The sequence below is a fragment of the Metopolophium dirhodum genome, chromosome 7 (genome assembly GCF_019925205.1).
Source record: "Metopolophium dirhodum isolate CAU chromosome 7, ASM1992520v1, whole genome shotgun sequence".
Classification (NCBI taxonomy): domain Eukaryota; kingdom Metazoa; phylum Arthropoda; class Insecta; order Hemiptera; family Aphididae; genus Metopolophium; species Metopolophium dirhodum.
Genome location: NC_083566.1, coordinates 26,019,526 through 26,040,704, shown reverse-complemented (window position 1 = coordinate 26,040,704; position 21,179 = coordinate 26,019,526). Strand labels below are relative to the sequence as shown.

At 26.7% G+C, this 21,179-nt stretch overlaps 3 protein-coding genes across 3 annotated transcripts; all 3 read left to right on the top strand.

The window, feature by feature from the left end:
- Positions 1-3,183: 3,183 nt before the first annotated feature.
- Positions 3,184-6,158, top strand: LOC132948517 (AP-3 complex subunit sigma-1). Its single transcript, XM_061019021.1, has 5 exons — positions 3,184-3,610; positions 3,692-3,783; positions 3,868-4,051; positions 5,036-5,143; positions 5,219-6,158. Exons 1-5 carry the CDS (start codon positions 3,542-3,544, stop codon positions 5,339-5,341), a joined length of 576 nt encoding a protein of 191 aa, XP_060875004.1. The 5' UTR covers positions 3,184-3,541; the 3' UTR covers positions 5,342-6,158.
- A 287-nt stretch (positions 6,159-6,445) lies between these two features.
- LOC132948515 (acetylcholinesterase 1) lies at positions 6,446-12,593 on the top strand. Its single transcript, XM_061019020.1, has 13 exons — positions 6,446-6,953; positions 7,072-7,347; positions 7,426-7,572; positions 7,666-7,819; positions 7,874-8,085; positions 8,543-8,710; positions 8,779-8,980; positions 9,056-9,231; positions 9,316-9,502; positions 9,577-9,682; positions 11,037-11,232; positions 11,832-11,947; positions 12,035-12,593. The coding sequence occupies exons 1-13, from the start codon at positions 6,678-6,680 to the stop codon at positions 12,285-12,287; spliced, it is 2,469 nt and encodes an 822-aa protein (XP_060875003.1). The 5' UTR covers positions 6,446-6,677; the 3' UTR covers positions 12,288-12,593.
- A 4,145-nt stretch (positions 12,594-16,738) lies between these two features.
- Positions 16,739-21,179, top strand: LOC132949403 (odorant receptor 46a-like). Its single transcript, XM_061020276.1, has 7 exons — positions 16,739-17,373; positions 17,781-18,549; positions 18,750-18,840; positions 19,029-19,128; positions 19,761-19,880; positions 20,037-20,195; positions 20,856-21,179. The coding sequence occupies exons 2-7, from the start codon at positions 17,817-17,819 to the stop codon at positions 20,919-20,921; spliced, it is 1,269 nt and encodes a 422-aa protein (XP_060876259.1). The 5' UTR covers positions 16,739-17,373; positions 17,781-17,816; the 3' UTR covers positions 20,922-21,179.

Here is a 21,179-nt window from a genome sequence, read left to right as displayed (position 1 = left end):
ATATTAGATAGCGAACATTTTTAGTTTTTTACATTTTACATTAAAAAAGTGAAGCCAGTTTGAACCTTATGTGGTATAGATATCTGTGAATAGATGTAATTAAGTTATTAATTAATCAGTTATCATCGACCAAATGATTTATTATTATCACAGAATACTCTACGCCTCTACTATCCACTATATTAGCTTATAGTAGACTATTTTTTTTTATCATAGTGTCATCTATCAACTACCTTATTTATATATGTACTTACGTTATTTCACGATTGTAACTTGTAGATAATGTAGTACATGTACATACCACATAGGTAAACAAAATAGTAATTACAAAAAACGAATATTTTAGACAAAAATAACAGAATATTCTTATTATTTAGTATCTACATTAAACTTAGGTACTTATTATACCTAACTAAAATACTAAAATACTGTTATAATGAGTGAAAAGAAGATCGTATAGCAGAAGAATAATCATTAAGAAGGTCATTAAAGTTCACACTTTTTTTAAAAGTTGAATTTTGTGAAAATGTGGTGACTTTGGACACGTACCTATTAGATTTCATTAAAAACTGATGTTATAATTACAATGGGTAACTTCGGATAATATAGATATTTTTTAAAAAAATGTATTGAATTCAAATAAAAAAACCCATACATTTATCGTAAACACAACATAATTTATTAAATATTCTAAAAAAATAATTATTTTCTTTTTTATAAACATGTCAACTTAAAATTTATTTTTTACTTTTCTGTTTTTACTTATTATGTTGTAATTTTTTTATAACTAATACCATCTACGAAATTTTAAATAACATTAGGATAATACAACCTACATTGTTGACATATGATCTAGGCATAGTTAATGTGTTGTCCGAAGTCACCAGCCACTTTTGGTAATAATTAAGACGATTTAACACTACAGTGTGAGATCAAGTTACTTAACAATTTGCACCAATTACCATTGATTTTATAGTATATTATAAAATCAATGCAATTACCAATTAACACAGACAAATTAACGGGTATAGGTAATCGAAAACCGCAATCAAATATTTATATTTGCTGTTGTGCTACAGTAGTCAATGTAGTTATATAATTTAAAAATACAAAAATATAATATTTTGTATTTACCTCCATAACATGTACTATGACATCAATAAATATTATTTTCTATGAAGGTTATAATAGATATTGACGTAGGGTATCAGTTTTCAACTTTTATTAAACGTGTATTCTAAAATTATAAGGTAACTAAAAAAACATGATGTTGTCCGAATTCACCCCACATATCCGAAGTCACCTCTTTTTATAGTAGTCATTAGCACAAGAATCTTTGGTTCAGACATTTTTAAGGGCCCCCCTCCCTGCGGAAAAAGTGCGCTCGCCTATGATGAGATATGAGTGGAAAACGAAAATCGAAAAAGTATAACCACCACCTATTATTTATTTAAAATTTTTCAATAATTCTTATTACGTACCTAGTACCTAGTACCTACTACTATTGTTGTGTTTCATAGGTAACATAATATTATTATGAATTTTGTTTATGTTTAATATATAATAGTTTTAATAAAAATCATTACTACAAGCATATTATTATCATAGAATATTCTATGTTATTATCTATTTATTTAGTATTGATCATAATAATATAATAAGGCGCTCTTTGTCTGTTAGATTGTTGAATGCACAATATTTTGCGTTTATGGCGTTGTGTTTAATATTTATTAAGCCAGAATTGAGTGCGTGCGGCTTATATAAACCTCGGAACAAGTAATTAACTTATTGTGTGAAAAAAGTACAGAAATGTTAAGAATGTTTAAAGTTTAGTTTTTAAACATTTTATTCAACTATTTGTATATTATTTTTTCTGTAGAACTACTTTTAAAAACATATATTATATATATATATTCATATTTTATAATTTATACTATGCAATCAAGATCATTTAAATAAAAATAACTATGTTAATATTGTTGTGTATTTATTTTTATAGAACTTAAATTTAAATGTAGATTTTGTTTATTATTATTTAGGTCCATGTTAATTGTATAATTAACCTATATAACCTGGCTTTGGTTATAGGTATGGGACCCATTGCTATTAGTAAGTATAGTAAGTATAGTAAATGGGCCTTAATTATATTCAATTTCCCGATAAGGAAAAATGGACCCAGTATGCGCCTGAATAAATACTCAAAATAATTGAAATTTAGAAGGTAGTAAGGTACCTATCTATTATATTATTAATTAGAGTTTAGACCGAGGATTTTCAACATATTTTACTTGATGCACTTGATCCTTAAATAATTTTTCACAGCACACCAAAGAAATAAATACATATTTTGACGGTACAAACTGGTAAAGGACGACCATACCGCCTTTCAACGTAAATCCAAGATAAATAATTATCAGCATATTTACGTTTAACTTTTAAATTTAAACTTCTATCACTTGAAGTTGACACAAACTACACAATATATACATAATATATATATATATCTAATAAGACAAAAATTACGACACACCTGAATAATTTCTAGGCACACTTTTGCACGGTTGAGAATACCTTGTTTAGTCAATCGATTGTGAATACTGAATTGATGCAATTATTTAGAATATTGTTCTGATATAACGATGACTAATTATAATCTTAACTCCTAAGTGACAACACTTACAATTTTTTTTTGTAAGAATTAAAAGTTTAAATTTTTACGAAATTAGTCAAATTAATTTTTTTCTGGGCGGGGGTTACGATTTAAGATATACCTTAAATCGTAAGGACTGGGGGGCGGCAAATAAAGAGATTTATAGGGAGGGGAACCAAACCTAAATACGGCCCTGCACAGACTCACAAAAAAAACATGATCATTGTAAAATCAATATATTTATCGCTCAGAATATAAAAATTCAAAAATCGCATGGGAGCTAAACTAGAGATATGGCAACATTTTTTTGATCATATTTGTATGTACTTATATAAATATAAATCTATTATATTGCTTAACTTTTTGTATTTTGGAGTTTTAGCAGACTGAATAATAAAAATTTATATAAAAATTTACTATAAATTCTAAAATACAAAATGTTTGTACTAAATGTTCATTTTACAGAAATGGTTATACTGTTTCAATTGATAAATATAGATAAGTGATAACACATGTTACATACTCAGTACTCACACAGAGTGATACTCACATAATTATTTATTATAATTTATAAGATTTGACAAGACGTAGGCCTACCATTTTTTTCAGACACGTTAAGATTTCTTATTTTCTTACTTCTGTATAAAAGCAGAACCGAGAACCGAGTATTTTGAACTCTGAACTGAACTTAATTTATTTGACTTAATGTCTGAATTTTCTGATTAGAATTGGATTGTATAATGTTATTATGAAATGTTTAGTAAAACATTTCCTATTTAATAAAAAATGATAATACAGTTCTTAATAATTTGTTCATGTTCCAATTTATTCCATTATTTTATTAATATTAACATAAATATCACTTTAAAGTTTTTAGAATAAGAAACAATTATGATCAAAGCAATATTGGTCTTTAACAATTACGGAAAGCCTAGACTTTCTAAATTCTATCAATATTTTGTAAGTATCTACTTAATTAAATAAAAAATAAGATATATAGTGCATATTAACTTTTTCAATCATTGAAATATTTGAAAATAGAATGAAGATATGCAACAGCAAATTATTAAGGAAACATTTCAGTTGGTTTCCAAACGAGATGACAATGTTTGCAACTTTCTTGAAGGTGGAAGGTAATTTGAAAGTTTAACAATGAAATTACCAATATACAAATTTCATTATGATTTATGCTAAGAATATTTTATTTTAATTTTTAGTCTCATTGGAGGATCAGATTACAAACTGATTTATCGTCATTATGCTACACTGTATTTCGTGTTTTGTGTAGATTCGTCAGAATCAGAACTTGGTATTCTTGATTTAATTCAAGTATTTGTTGAAACACTCGATAAATGTTTTGAAAATGTTTGTGAGCTCGATCTTATATTTCACGTCGACAAGGTAATATTATGATTGATTAACAAACAATTATTTATCCTATAAAATAAAATTATGATATCTATAACTCAACTCTCATTATTTTAAACAGCTTTTTTTTCAATAATATTGTTCAAATATTTTTTTAATATTTATTGAAGTGAATTTGATGTTTATTCCATTCTAAGTTTAAATACACTCAAAATCGCTTATAATAGTACCAGATACAACAATATTCTAAAAAAAAACTCTAGAAACAAAACTCTATAACTGATTATTTTTCATTAAAAACTCATATTTATGTAATAAGATTCACATAATATAACTGTAAGTTATGCTTTATATAATATGTATGTCAATTAAATCAATTTATTCATTTTAAAAATAATGCCAACAGTGTTTATTAGTTTGAAAAAAAATCATAATTATGTAATAAGTCATAGGGACCTATAAATATGCACATATATTTTTTTTTACTTATAATTTTCATAAATACAAATATTTTACCAAAATATATTTTTATATTTTATAATTTTTCCTAAATATTTATTGATAAAAACGGTAAATTGTATGTCAACTAGGGATTTTAAAAACACAATATAATAATACCTATAGTGAAAACTCAAAATAAAATATGTACATTACCTACCTACCTATAATATATTTATTTTTTTTATTGTCAAATTTTCATTTTGTATTATAAACTTATCATTATTCATCAAATATGCTTAAAAATTGGTAAAATTAAGAAATATGCTCCTAAAACCACTAACTCTTTAAATATGTAAATATGCACTATAAACCTTTAATACTTTTTTTCATAGTGTTGTGAAAATAATTTCAAACTACTTAGCTATGATGTTTCAAATCAATAAATTTAAAAACATACATTTTTTTTTTACCAAGAAATAAGGGTATAACAATTTGATTCTTTAGGACCCTTGATCAGTTAGTGAACTTAGATTTAATTAATTTAGTTTATTAAAAAACTTAAACAATTTTTTATAGATTCATTACATTTTAAATGAACTAGTAATGGGTGGAATGGTTCTAGAAACTAATATGACTGAAATACTTTCAAGGATAGAAGAACAAAACAAATTAGAGAAACAAGAAGTATGACCAACTTTAATCAATTAAGAATTTTTGATAGTTTTTACTTGAAAATTAACTTTTTTCAATATTGTTTAGGCGGGTCTTGCTGGTGCACCATCTAGAGCTGTGTCTGCTATGAAAAATATGAATATTCCACAACAGTTAAAGGATATGAAACTTCCAGACCTCCCTCAAGCCATTAAGGAATTGAAGTTCTGACATTCAAGGAACAAATTGGTTTGCTCTGAAGCCTATCATAATTATACAAATTGAGTATATGGAAGAATGAACAAATATTTGTTACTTGCTGTTTAGGAACTAACATTTAAATTTAGAATAATATCATTGTTCAATCCTGTTTTTGTTCTTGTATATTGTTAATTTTATTTTGGTACAGTGTACATTTTAACAGTTTACTGCCCATGTCCATAATATTACATTTGAATGTATAATACGATAATTACTGTTTATAATATTCCGTTTAAAATTTGTTACACTAGATTAAAATAATAAGATTTATATTTTTCTGAATTTATATAAAGTTTATAACATAACATATATTAATTAATTATAATGTAAATTTGTTTTGAGATTGTTAATCTTAATTGAATTAATGTTCTTACCATCCAAAAATAAAACCCAATAATTACAAAATTATGTGTATAAAATAATTTAATATTGTATAACGTATCATCATATTGTGCAACAACAACATCATTGTTGTTATTAATAATGTGCAAAATCACGTCATATCATGGGATATAATTATTAGCAAATCGAATATTGTTAAACAGGGGCGTAAGACTTAGGTCAATAGGTCACTTGTATATAAGACCGACTTTAAGCCTACTGTAAGTTCTACATTATAATATTACTTATTTATACGTCATACGTTTAGTAAATGTTACTTATTACTATTTTGTCATTTTTGTCCAGATTGATCAACAAACATAATCCTAAACTCAACAGGTATAACAAGTATTATAATAAATATTATTACATCATTAGTTTTCATAAATAAAACATATATATCATATATTTTTTTATTAAAAATAGTTATAATTTGCACAAGTCATAGACATAATATAAGTTGTCTATAAGTACAAGTTAAACAATTTGTAATTACTAATTTTGGTGGCAAAGAATTTACAATAGTCAATAACACTCATAATAATAATATATTATTCTTCATTAGTTTCTTCAGTAGTTTTATCAGTGTGACCAGAACATCGACGTGATAGTATCAACACTATCAACCAATTGTTGGCTGCTCCGGTGTAAAATGTTAAGAAGAATTAAGAAGGCAAATCGTAAATGGGCCAGTCTTACTAACAATAACAAATACAGGATATGAAATAGTTTTGATTTTTTTAACGTCCACAAACCGCAATTAATATATTTTTCTCACGATTCTTTCCGTGTTAGCGGATAATCCGCTACAGTTATTAAATTGCGTGAGATCGTTATGTGTATAATATTCAAATTGGTCTATTGTAGTTCAGATGTCCGTTGATTGTGTAGTGTTTCTCTGGTGATCGAAACTCCGAAATTTGTTATGTTATTTGCTCAGTGTCACGCCCTGTCCATCTCTCTCATATTGTTTGTGGTCGCCCTTTCAAATGCCCAGGATTACAGGTACCAAACATATAATGGCCAAAACTATCCGCCCTCGCAGACGGCATATGATCGGAATCTGCCACAATCGGCCAACCCCTACAACCCGCTACTAGACCAATACGGCCAACAGAACAACTACCAGAATCGGCTGCCGTACAATCAACCTGGTCGTCCTGGAACCCCGTCGTATCGACCCAATGGGCAAAATTATCCTGTGAGTGTTGAGTGCCAACCATGATTTTGTACTTAATAAATTTACCTTGCATGTATTGATTTTTTACTGAAGTTCTGCTATTACTTCAACATACTAACTGATTAATTATTGATTTTAGGGTGACGATATGTTATTGCTCCCTGGGATACTGGGTCGGTGGCGACCAGATTTACAAGGCAGAGAGAGAACTGATTCAAAACAATTAGATAGAGACGTATTTGTATCCACAAAATATGGTCAAATTCAGGGATTTAAAGTGCATCTTTATGACAACCCTCTACCTGAGAACGGGTATAGACCTTTTCAAACACCTGTTGAGCGAAAACAAGCCGAAGTAGCTGTGTTCTTAGGCATACCATATGCAGCGCCACCAATTAATGAAGGAAGATTTCGTGTATGTGTTATTTCCAACTGTCTTGTACTTATGAATTAAAATTGTTTATAGTATACTTATGTAAATATTACTGTTTAGCCACCACGACCCCATAAAGGTTGGCAGTTACATCAAGCTGTTGACTTTGGATCTGCATGCCCACAGCCGGCTATTTACACTGGTATTACTAAAGGCGTGCCAAAAGTAGATGAAGACTGTTTATTTTTAAATATATTTATGCCATCGGTAAACAAAATATTCAGTTATTACTTGTTGCAATAAATTGTTCAATATTTAATATAATATGTATTGGTCTTTTTGAATTCTATGGTCACACAGACGGGTGTGGCACCAGCTAAACCATATCCAGTCATGTTTTACATACACGGAGGTGACTTTGTACATGGATCATCAAATTCTTTTCATGGACATATGATGGCTGCATTTTATAACGTTGTTGTTGTAGCTATCAATTATAGATTGGGAGCCTTAGGTAATTAAAAAAATCAATTTTTAAAATCTTCGAAATAATATTTTAATTTTAAAGGATTTCTGAGCACGTGTGATGACAATTCCCCTGGTAATTATGGGCTTATGGACCAAGCTATGGCTCTACGTTGGGTTTACGACAACATTGAATTTTTCAATGGTGATCGTAAATTAATCACTTTATTTGGACCGGATGCAGGTGCTGCATCAGCAGGATTGTTAATGGTTAATCCTAAAACTAGTTTTATGGTATCCAAAGTTATTGCCCAGGTAACGAAATGTGTTAATTCAATCTTATTTAATTACTTACAAAATAGCAAAGAAATATAAGAATTGTATAATATTGCTATTAGATGTGTAATGTGTATACTGAATACATATTACCTATAATATAAAGTAATTTTGGAAGATGTATTAATAAGGCTCAGGTATAACGAAAAAAAAAACGGAATTTAATTTATAGCAATATTTTTTTTTATCATTACTCATAAGTCATTGTTATATAGAACATTATACTTGTAAATAAAATGGGCGATAAAAAAAAAAACAATTTATTTGAGTCGTATGTTATGGCTTATATGAAATCCTGCTTATTATATCAATAAATAAATAATATTTTTAATTCATACTTAGTTATTAGTCATAATTGATTTTGTAATTTTTTTGTATTAGATTTATTTTTGTGATTAAAGTTTATATTGATTTTAATATGTACTTTATTTTCTAGAGTGGTTCAGCTCTTGCAGATTGGGCACTTATAAAAGATAGATGGAGGGCTTTAAATACAACTAAAGTATTTGCCGCTCACATTGGCTGCAGTACCGAATCTACGTGGAAAATTGTTGATTGTCTGAAACGTGGAAGAAGTTTTTTGGAACTCGGATCAGATTTTAAAGTAATTTATTAAATAAAAAATGTTTTTAAATAAATAGATTTAAAATTGTTTTTATTATATTTATTTAGCCTCAAATTGGTTTTAATGCTTGGGGACCAATTATTGACAATGAATTTTTGGTGCCTAAAAGTGATTGGTATGATGGTTGGCAACAGTCAGATTGGCATTTTATTAACGAATCAGTAAAATCTGCTATTCAATCAGGTCACTTTAACAAGGATCTTAGATACTTGAGTGGTGTCACCACTCAAGAAGCAGCATACATATTATGTAAGATTATAAAACTAAATTATTTATGTATTATGAATCATTATTTAACAATAACACTATCATTTTAATTAACAGATAATAATAAAACATATACAGTAACTGAAGAGTTCTTCAACAATAAAGTTAAAGAATTGGTTCTTCAATATAATTATACATTAAATCCATCTGGAGTTTACCAAGCTATAAAATACTTATATACATATTGGCCTGATCCAATTAATCCAGATTCTATAAGAACACAGTATATAAATGTATGATTATTTTAGTTCGCTTCAAATTAAATAATAAGTTGTACATTTTAATTAATTTAAAATATTAACTTATTTTATTATCAGATGTTGTCAGATTTTTTGTTTGTTGCTCCACATGATGAAATGTCTAAATTACTTGTAGCTGAAGATGTTCCAGTCTATATGTATGTTTTGAATACCACTGTAACGAGTATTCCCTTACCTGAATGGAGACTGTATTCACATGACACGGAATATTACTTCTTGACAGGTGCACCTTTTATGGATAGTGGTATGTTGTTTTTATTTATAATATTATACCTCTTTAAGCCTTTTTAAATATTAATTTTATTATGTTATTTTTAGAGTTTTTCCCTCGTATTCCAGTTGTGGATAAAAGAAAATGGACTGACAATGATCGTAATATGAGTCATTTTTTCATGAAGGCTTATACCAATTTTGCAACTTATGGGTATGTTATTATTTAAATAATCAATTTTCAATTATAACATTAATATTTTACATTACAGACCGACAAATACATTTCTCTTTCTGTACCTAACAAAGTCACCTTTAAAATATCCGTTCTCTTTATGCTATAATAATAATAGTATATTAATTTTTAGTTAATACTTTCATAACATTTTTATTCTTGTAACTTGTTCAGTGCCCAAATGTCAGGATGATTTAACAGTAGCAGTTCTAGCTTTTAATTTTCATGGAGACAATAACCATAATACTCTTCTAGATATATAGGGTCGATCATTCTATTTCATATTGTTTTATACATTTTTATTTCAAAATCTTGCAGAGGATTCACTATTTCTCTTACTTAACAATAACCCTAAAAAACAAAGTGAATTTAAAATAAATTAGAGTTCAGAATAATGATTTTATTACATTATGATTGTAATATTTAAAATAATTTATTGATAAAGTGCAATGACATACTGACATACAGATTAATAGTTGTCGGCTGAATAGTGTAAGTATTCACGCTGAACAACTAAAATAAATTTGTTCCCAAAGGTTATAACTTATAACCAGTGCTTGGGACACTACTAGTTTTTTATAGCACGCTAACGCTACAGCTACTCCCCCCAAAAAAGTAGCTCGCTACTACTATTGCTATTTTTTTTTAAAAGTAGCGCTTTTTTTTCACTACATTTTAAAAAATGTTCTTATTGAATACTAGTGTTTGTAGTTTGTACTGATTTGACATTTGGTCACTGGACAAAAACTTCACCAATACACTAATTTCAATATGTACTCGTATATTTTGTTCCATTCTGATTATTAAGCTATTGTTCTATGGTTTTACTGTCCCAAACAGTGGGGACACATTAAAAAAAAAAACACATTGTAAAATCAATAAACTCATTGCTCCGCTAAGAATCTAAAATACAGCTTTAAACAACAACATTGCATCATTGCATTTGCGTCCACCTGTCATATACGGACATGAAGGCCTGGTAAACTAAAATATAGTACCTTGGCCCTTCCATACATTAATAATACTTATATATTTTATTTATTTCGCTGAATTCATAAATTAATGTCTGATATATATATTCTATCCAGGTATATATTAATCTAAAATGCTCTATCCAATTTGGATATATGGATAAAATGTACTATGTACTGAAATAAAAATTACAAATTTAATAATTTTTTGTTTGTTATACAACTATTTGTACATGTTTTATACATATATTCTTGTTAAAACTTAAGGTTTATTATATTTCAATATTTGAAGTTAAATTTTTGCTTTTATTGTAATATAGGATATAATTATTAATCATAACACTGAAATTATTCTGTTTTAGAAATCCAAGTCAATCTCAGATTTTAGGTATACACTTTGATATGGCATTTAAAAACGATCTCAAATACCTGAATATCAATTCAACATATAATACAACTATAAAACAAAATTATAGACAAATGGAATCGGCATTTTGGTCAGAATATTTACCTACTGTTATTGGTATTATTGTACCAACATATCCTCCGACTACAGAAGTAAGTGATTTATAGTAATTTATAGTATGTTTTAAGGTTTTGAGCTTCACAAAAGAGTGATTTGTTAAATAATTAACTGCAGGGCTTGAAACCGTTACTAAATTAAATTTGGATACCGGTTACCGGTTTTATACCGGTCCTGTGGTAACCAATTACCGGTACTATATTCAAATCACAGGTTTTACCGATTGAATACCAGTTTTCTAAAAAAAATTGTACTATACCTTTGTACCCGTGCTCTATCAGAGACAGACAACGATTTACAGTTATCTATACATTGTCTGTTGAGAGTTGAGTTGTGTGCCTTTTATCGTATTCTGATTGATATTATAGTTCATAGGTAACGGTAGTCAGTATTCGGTATTTATAAATACTAGTAATCGGTTCAAAAAAAATAAAAATATTTCAGAAATATAACCTTTTTTTGTTGTCAAATTTTGAACATTTTTGCGTATGTTTTGTTCTGGGTAGAATCTTTTAAAATTAAATTATTTGTTATTGCTTTAAAATGTAGATACTTTTTTTTAGTGACCCCCTGCTCACTTTATGTACATACAGGATTATTTTGTATTTGTTTTTAATTATTCTTTTATATTTAGTTCTGGTGGGAACCTAAAACTCCAATTCAAGTGGCATTTTGGGGTCTATCTGGTCTCAATATGATTTTAATTGCTCTGACAGTAATACTTTGCATACTTTGGTGTAATGCAAAGAAGTAAGTTTACTAATTATACTTAATTTAATTGATTTGAGAATTGAGAATGTAAGACAAAAAATGTATATTTAATTATTTTTTTTTTAGAACTAAAGATCGTTATTATAACGGTGATGTTTTAGTCGTTAGAGAAGAGCCAATGCCAATGAGTCATCAAGGCATTGATAATCGTAGTGTAACCAGTAATATTTATGAATATCATGATGCACCTATTAAGACATTACATGCTTCACCCAAGAAGACAGCATCTTCTAGCACCTTGAGAACAAACAGTGCAGCTTCTATGCGAGATCATCCTATGGCCATAAATGAAAAACCTGTACCACAAACTCAGGTTTAAATTTTATACTATATTTCAGGAGTGGCCAAACAGTTGATCACGATTGACTGGTCAATTTTGGATGATTTCTTCTGGCCACCCATGCTATAATTGATTTTACAATAGTTTATTTTTAGTGTATTTTTTTTAAACATTTTATATTGAGCTAAATTTGTCAGTCCTTCTTGATAATATGGGATATTTGCACCTATGATTCTGTCCATAGTTTTTTTTTTTTAGTGAAAAAAGAGTTCACTTGCTGTTATGGTAGATTTAGGTTTCTTCACAGGTGCTTTCTTTCTAGTTTCTATCATAGGTAGTTTCTATCATAGCTATATTCCATGTGTATTATTATGCCGTCCATCAATTTGTTTTTATACATTAGAATTTATATTAGTAAACTATCCGTCCAGGAAAAGATGCAAATATTTTATGTCCAAAGTAAATTATTTGTATTAAGTTTAAATATTGTCTATAAATAATTTTATTTCAACTAAGTATTAATTTTTTGTTATGATTCATTGTGATGCATGATACTTAAAATTCTATACAAACATTTATTTTTTTTAAATCATTTGATATAAATCATTACATAATTGTGTTCCCTAACTTAAACCAAAATACGTTTAACATTTTTATACATCACTTATTATTGAACTATTTTTATATTATGTTCAATAATTATTGAAATAAATTAGTTATTTAATAAATATTATGTTCATGATTAATTTATTGACTTTATGCTGAATATAAGTAGGTATTTTAAAATATTTTTTTTTTATAATTGTTTCACGCTTTAAACAGTAAAATTATTAATTTATTTAACCTAATAGTTTTAAATTACAATTAATGTAATACATATAAATTATAAACCTACAGATTGGCTCCCAAAACCAAATTTAACTTTACAATTAATTAATATTTTTAACAAGAAAACATTGTTATTAGTTATTTTTTTATGTCAAGTAATATATTATTTATTATCAACACTTTTGAGCTATTTGAATTGGCTTACATAAAAATACATTATATGCTCTTGTTTTATTTTAATGTATACTTTCATTAGGTATTTAATTGTATAAATATGTAATAAAATATTATTTTTTTAAATGTTTTTCAAATCTTGAAAACATATTTTTGTAACACAATTTGGTCATTCGACTACATTTTTTTTAAATGAATATAAATTATATTTTATATTAAAGTACCTAAATAACTTTAAATTAATAAATTTGATTATCAAATTTGTAAACAAAATTTAAAGTTATATTAAAATGTTTTTTTTAAAATGATCAATTTTAGAATTATACATTTTATTGTAAGCTGAATAACTTAATTAATTGTACCTTTAAAATATAATATAGTCGATTGACTAATATTTATATTATTATTTGTTACCAAAAATGTGTATAGAAATTTGAAATAATATAGAAATATAAAAGTTGATTGTAAGATCTCATATAAAATTATAATATTTTAAGTAAAAGTATGTTGGTTTTTTAAAAAAATTATAAAAAAAATATTTAAAATATTTCAGATTTGTACTCAATGTTGAATTAGTTTTTTTAATATGAAACAGGTAATATAATTTAATTACAGTGATTTTTGTTATTGTAGATATAATAATATGATCTTTAATTAATAGTATGCAATGAAAAAATTAACAGTATGTACTGTTATAACTAAAATTTAATTTTACTAAAGTGGTTGTATTAAAACATTATATTTGAATTTTTAGCGATTGTGCTTAGTGGGATTTATTTTACCATCACTTAAATTAGCTTATAATGTTATGTTTATTGAAAAGTTACTCAACAGTCAACGTCCATTATGATACAATTAACAATAGATTAATATTTGACTATTTATTTACTTATTAATGTAGCTTAAATAATGTTGATCTATTATAATTAATAATATAATATCAGGTAAATATAAGTAGTATCATTGATTATAGTATTTATAATCAACTGTAGTATCTTATCAAATATAGACAACATATCAGCTAGAATAACTACTGTCTTGAAACTTTTTATTTCTACAATTTCATCATAATATTATAATATATCTTTATAATTTAGAATCACTTGTTTCTATTATAGAAGCTATTTTGTTTAAAATTATTTGGATAGCAGTTTGATTTTAACCAAATACAAATTAGATATTAAGTCTGTTATTAATTTCTATTATTTAATAATATAATATTATTGTCAAACGATCTGATATCTTTTTTTCTGATTTCTATTTATTTATTTTATAGCCACTGTATTTGTATACTTGTTAGTTATCAGAATGTAACTATTTTTTAATTTTCAATTATTTCAAATTATTATATAGTGTTAGGCTTTTATTTATTTAATGTATGTACAATCCAAATGGTTTTTTTAAAAATTATTTTCTGAACAAAAAATGATTACAATGTGTTCAATAATTATAGTATAAATAATTGTAAAATTTTTTTAAAGACATTTTTTTTTATTGTTTCTTATTTTTATTTTTATTTTATTAAAAATATTTTTTTATGCATTATTTTATGAACGATTAATTAAAATTATAGTTATTTTTATATAATGGTAAAATATATCACATTTTTGTTTATATGTATGTCATTCAATGTTAATATTTAAAATATTTTATATGAAATGATGTGTATTACAAATTAATATATTTTTAGTAATAATTGTTTGGAAGTTCTTGATAATTCATGGAAATACCCATGGTTTTGATCAACAGGATTTGTTAATTTATTTATTAAACAACATAAACATTCAACATATATGGTGAGGAAAATGTGTACTTTGTGTGAGCAAATTAGTTCTGCCTGGGTTGTGTGGTTTTTTCTATGGTCATTCCTTTAGTATGGCTATATGCCTATATAGTTTTACTATTGCCTATAAACCAATTTGCAATGAGAAGTTTATGTAAGTGACAGAAAAATAGAAATTCAGCATCTACATTTTCTGACTTAGAACATAGGATGCTAAGGATGTGACTATGAATATTCAATTGATGATGTGCATACAATTGTATAAAACAAACCTGTACAAGTGGAGAAAAGCAAAGCAAACCAAGTGTACCAATTAAAATATTAAAATAAGTCATGTAGCAATAATTAATTATATTTTCAACAAAGTTTTAATCAGGCTATATTTTAGTTACACTATGTTACTACGACTACTGTCATGCATACATTTTTCCGGCTTCTCATAATATATTGCGATATTCTGTGATATTGTGATACATTGTACATTTTACACTGAGCCACTTTGGCCAATCGTGGTCCCTCACGAAAGCAGGAACTATGCGTCTTGGTGGCACTCGATATTCACAATGTCTTTAACTCCGCGCCATGGAATCACGTGGATGAGGCTCTTCGATGGAGAGGGGTCCCACGTTACCTAGTGAAAATTTTACGGTCGTACACTTACCATAAGGACAGCTGAGGGGAGGAGCACCATTAGGCCGGTCACAGGAGGTGTCCCGCAGGGGTCGGTCCTTGGGCCCACACTGTGGAACGTGTTCTATGATGACATCCTCAGGATGGACGTACCGGTTCAGATGGTCAAGTTTGCAGATGACTTATCCCTACTTGTAGCTGCATATATATAGGATGCTCTGGCTGGTGTGGTAACCCCCCCCCACACTAGAAGCCATTGATGCTTGGATGGGAGACCATGGACTTCAACTAGCACGACACAAGACTGAGGCCATCATGTTGATAAAAGAGTGGGCGTACCGGGATCCGGTGTTCTTATTAGGAGGACGCCCAGTTCCTTTACTAAATAAGGTGCGATATCTAGGACTTTATCTTGACCCGCATTTAACCTTAAGTGGTCACTTTAGGACTGTCTCGGGTAAGGCGTCTAAGGCTGCTCTGGCTACAGGGTGGCTTATGCTTAACCTCGGAGGGCCCTCTCAATCCAAGAGAGCGCTGTTAATGTCAGTGGTGCACGGGAGGCTGCTCATCAATATATTCATCAATAAATTTCAATAATTTTAAAATGCTATAAGAAAAATATATAAGAAACCTTGTAGTATATTTTTTTAGGTTATTTATGGAGAAAAATATTGTTAGTGACATCAAATAGAAAACAAAATGTTAAATATTTGACAATTTTAAACGCCTGCAAATTTTCATTTTATATGGGAAATGATAACTTACCTAATAGAGGAATGTTTCTATGATTTATATTTTAAGAATAATACAATAATTAAAATAATAATAACAGACATTGTTAGATGAGTAAACGTTAATATACATTTGCAAAAATTATATACCCCTGTTTTAATAACACAGTTTTTATCACACGGCGTTATAGATAGGCAAATCTGGTACATAAATTCAAACAACTTAGAAACTACCTACTCATTCCAATTATTTCTATTTAGATGTAGATACATTTTCTTCCTTTTGTACTTATATTATTACAATTTTTGCTAAAAGTACATTAATGTTGAGATATGTAATTTACCTACTTAATAGTTAATATACAAGTTTGTTATTACTTGCCCGTCCCCAAAGATAATCTCTCAAATTAGACGGGATGGTTTATTTACTCAAACTCCCTATTCTGTTTTGAACCATGTCAAATGGTACCGTTTTTGTTACAGTTGTCAGTAAGATTTATTTTTTGGTGATGATTTATTATCAGGAATTTTTTTTAAATTGTATGTTTATCTATTAGGATTATTATAATTATTCTGGTCACGTCAGGAGTCAACGTTAGGTTGTTGATGTTTTTATTTTTATTTGTGTTGAATTTACGGCGAGCGACGAAGAAAAAATGATTTATATTTGTTTTTTGCATAATGCAGAGGATAAAGTTTTTCACATAGCTTACTATTATTTTTACGAGCAAACTTTGGATTGGCTAGCACGTTGGGACGGCTGAATATTATATTAACCTAGACTGCTTATATAGTCTATGACTGTCCATGATTTTACATTTCTTGTTTTTTCTGTGCCACATTTGTGTGGAAGTACGAGCTGTTGAACCGTCATCAGCGTGTCGTGTTGTACAAAGTAGTCTCATTGTATAGGAACGTTATTTTATTATATGTTCCATCACATATTTATCAAAGTTACATTGTTATACTACTGTTATAGGTATGTGAATTCAAACGTTATTACAAATCTATTCGATATCAGTACTTATAAAAATAATAATAAAATAAATAAAAACTCGACGCCCTCAGGCTTTTTTCTTGTCTGATTTATTTGTTATTATTTACTCTAAGATAATTGATGTTATACATATACTACCTATGTAATATCAGCAACAAACATACATTTATATAAACTAATTAATTTCAGAGATAAACAGCACAATATTTCGGTTATATGAATTAAAATGTAATATTCCTAATAAGAGTTAAATTTCATCTGACATGTGAGGTTTAATGTATTTAATATAATTTCTTCATTTGTCACTCACTTAATTTTTTAATATACTGTCAATCGGGCAATCACTGTCAAGTAATTTATATATATAATTATTTTTTATTTTTTTGTAGATAGGGTATTTTTGTATACCTGTATAAATATCGAAAATGGATTCAAAACAAGAAAAACAATACATTTTCAATATGAAGTTGGCACGCATTATGGGCTTGTATCAAATTTTAATTCCAAATTCGACTTCAATTTTTGGTTACAACATATATCACATTGTTATTGTGTTTTTGTTATCATTCACGTTCGCCATATCGATGTTGTTCCCAATTGGTTTGCTATATTTAAGAAATGATATAATTGCGATCATGTACTACATGGGATGCATAAGTAATTTCCTATTATCCTGTTTCAAAATGGTCAATATTCTCTATCATTCCAAGGATATATGGAAATGCATTGACGTTACAAGCTTTAACTATATTTCGTACAAACACTACGATAGAAATGTATTTAAAAACTGGCAAACACGGTCTATACGAGTTACGTACATATATATTGTAATAGCGTTATTCGCTTTTTTTTGTTGGATTTTTAGTCCATGTATTATGAATAAATCTGTTATTGCTATTAGAAATATTGACGGTTCATATAGCAAATACCGAATGAACATTTTTAATTTATATTTAATAGCATCAAATGAAACATATAACAAGAACTTTTACGTATTCTATGTTATCGAAATAATAATTAGTATTTGCTATGTATATTTTACTATAGTATTTGATGTTCTTATGCTTTTGGTATGTTTTGCAATATCTTACCAATTGGAAACAATCAGTAATACAATTAAATCACTTGGCCACGAAATATGTACAATGGATAATATGAGTGCGTATGAGGTTTATTATTTACTTTTTAATACAAATTAATTGTACCTAATTATTATATAAGTAATAAATATTATAGTATATTTATATAATATTTTGTGAGATATATTGCGATCAATACCTACTTATCGTTATAAGATATATTTTATAAGGTATTAGGCATTAGTCAGTGTATTTATAATAATTGTATAATATTCATAGGGACTAGTAATTCAATACAGTTAAAGGAGAAACATGGCATATTATATAATGATTTAATAACAATAATGACAGACCATCAAAACGTTCTAAAGTGAGTGATATTTTCGTTTATAATTTAAAAATAATAAATAATACATTTATAGCTCATGATTACAAAGTAAGCCACTGTTAAGGTTTTTAACTATAGAAAAATAACGAGTTCGGAAGAAATTTAGCAAAATTTTTTTAAAAAATAGTTAGTTTTTTAATAATTGTTTGATTTGTTTGTATTTCTTACAGAAAGTTAAATGATTTTTATAACATATTCCGGTCAATAACGCTAACTCAAATATTCATAGCTTCAAGCTCACATGTATTTATTTGGTTTATTGCTGCAATGGTATGATAGTCAACTAAATTAAAATTATTATTTAAGAGTAACCTATATAATATTATATGATATTATAGGAATTTTCAAGCTAATTATTTAATGTTTCAATAAAATAATTATTATATTCATTAAGTATTTTTTAGTATTATATTATATACCTATGTATTTTAGCTATTTTTCTTTTTCTTTTTCAATGAGTTATGCTCATTGAATTAAACATTTAAATAAATAATAGTTTCAATTGTTACACAATTTTAATGTAGAATGATAAGACTTAAGAACAATGAAACATTTTATGAAGTAGAGAATTAAATATCACTGAGTGGGAAATCACAACACTGAGGCACCTATATAGTCAGATCTGTAGTGGTTGATTGAAGGAGACCCCTCTACCAGTTTCGTTTTAAACATAATATATTATTACAGTGTCGAATAGACATGTTTGAGTTTTTTGGATTAATAAAACGTTTGGACAGATATTTTCAAGTTTTATTTTTGAAAATCATAGTTTGTAATTATGTCCGAATTGATTAAAATACAGATTTTCTGAATTTAATACATATTATAATATCATACAATATGTGTGTGAATAAAAAGTATATAATACTAAACATAAATTACGTATAGTTTACATTTTTTAGAGTATTGATGAAGGTGATAATGCAGATTCAATATTGTCATTTAAGCTATTCATCGTACTCCCTCTGATAAATTTTCAACTATTTATGACTTGTAGTTTATTTGGAACTATAAATGAAAAAGTAATTATAGAGTTGTTTTATACATTATTTTATGTTTGTTTTATTACAAAGAAGTTTTAATTAAAATATTTAATAGAGACTTTATTACTGATACAAATTCTGCATATATGGATATATTTGATTTAATCTAAAATTTTGTGATGTTTTACTATTCAGAAAGATTCAATAATTTTTGCATTATATAGCAGTAATTGGACTAATATGGACTTAAAAAGTAAAAAGATGATTTTGTTCAATTTGACAATAAATAATGCCAACCAGTTAAAAATGAAGTTTACAAATACCAAAATCGTTAACTTGGAAATGTTTAGTCATGTAAGTATAACAAAATATGTAATAAAATAAAATAATATGTCTGATATCTGTATAATTATGAAAGATTATTCGAGATATTATAGTTTTAAAAATATTTTGGCTTTTTTTGAGCTATTTATACGCATTTTAAATTATCGATTTATTTTAAGAACTTTTTGGTTTCTAGATTTAAAAGCTTGAACTTTTAATATAATGTTTCTATTAAGTTATTCTTATAGCAGTTAAATATATCGTAAATATTATAGTCACATTTTTTTTTATAAGCCTACTTTGAAGCTCAACACTTGAAATAACGTTTAGAAACGTGTTTCCGTTTTTATTTTTTTTAAAGTACTGCTATTACGATAAAAACATACTGTACATTATTTTATTTCTCTGAGAATAGGTGAGACGTATTCCTCAAAATTAGAAATCTACCTATCGGCTATCAATATAATAACATAAATTTAAAATTATACATATTTTATCATTAAAAGTATTAAAGTAAAATAATATTATCAACATAATTATACAAATAGTCACATTATTGTTTGAAAAAAAATGCGACATTAAGTTTATGATTATATAGGTATTGACGTATAGTTATTATGTTAGGTAAATTTTTAAACCAGTTAATTTAACAAATACATTTAATTAATATTACATTATTTTTTTTCACAGACGATGCGCTTTTGTTACTCAATATTTTCAATGTTAATTAATTATAATAAAAATAAAATGGACTAGAATTTTAATTGTTTAGAAATTTATTTTGAGTTTTGTTAAAATATTACTAATTAATAATATTGTATTATTGTTTTATTATATTTATTTAATTTGTATTTATGATTATTATTTTTAAAATTGCATATATAGTTATTTAATTTTAATTAATTTACACGGTACTTGATTGATTATTTTATCTGTAGTTATAATAAACTTAGAACACGTAATTTACTTAAGACTTAAACTCTTAAAGTATTGTTTGAATGAACTGAGTTATAA

Coding starts and splice junctions, on each gene's coding strand:
- LOC132949403 (XM_061020276.1), top strand. CDS start 17,817: ATGGATTCAAAACAAGAAAAACAATACATTTTCAATATGAAGTTGGCA. Junction 19,129..19,760: donor TTTGGTTTATTGCTGCAATG/GTATGATAGTCA, acceptor TACATTTTTTAG/AGTATTGATGAAGGTGATAA. Junction 20,196..20,855: donor ACTTGGAAATGTTTAGTCAT/GTAAGTATAACA, acceptor TTTTTTTCACAG/ACGATGCGCTTTTGTTACTC.
- LOC132948517 (XM_061019021.1), top strand. CDS start 3,542: ATGATCAAAGCAATATTGGTCTTTAACAATTACGGAAAGCCTAGACTT. Junction 3,611..3,691: donor CTAAATTCTATCAATATTTT/GTAAGTATCTAC, acceptor ATTTGAAAATAG/AATGAAGATATGCAACAGCA. Junction 3,784..3,867: donor AACTTTCTTGAAGGTGGAAG/GTAATTTGAAAG, acceptor TTTAATTTTTAG/TCTCATTGGAGGATCAGATT.
- LOC132948515 (XM_061019020.1), top strand. CDS start 6,678: ATGTTATTTGCTCAGTGTCACGCCCTGTCCATCTCTCTCATATTGTTT. Junction 8,981..9,055: donor AGAAGCAGCATACATATTAT/GTAAGATTATAA, acceptor TTTAATTAACAG/ATAATAATAAAACATATACA. Junction 9,503..9,576: donor TGCACCTTTTATGGATAGTG/GTATGTTGTTTT, acceptor TGTTATTTTTAG/AGTTTTTCCCTCGTATTCCA.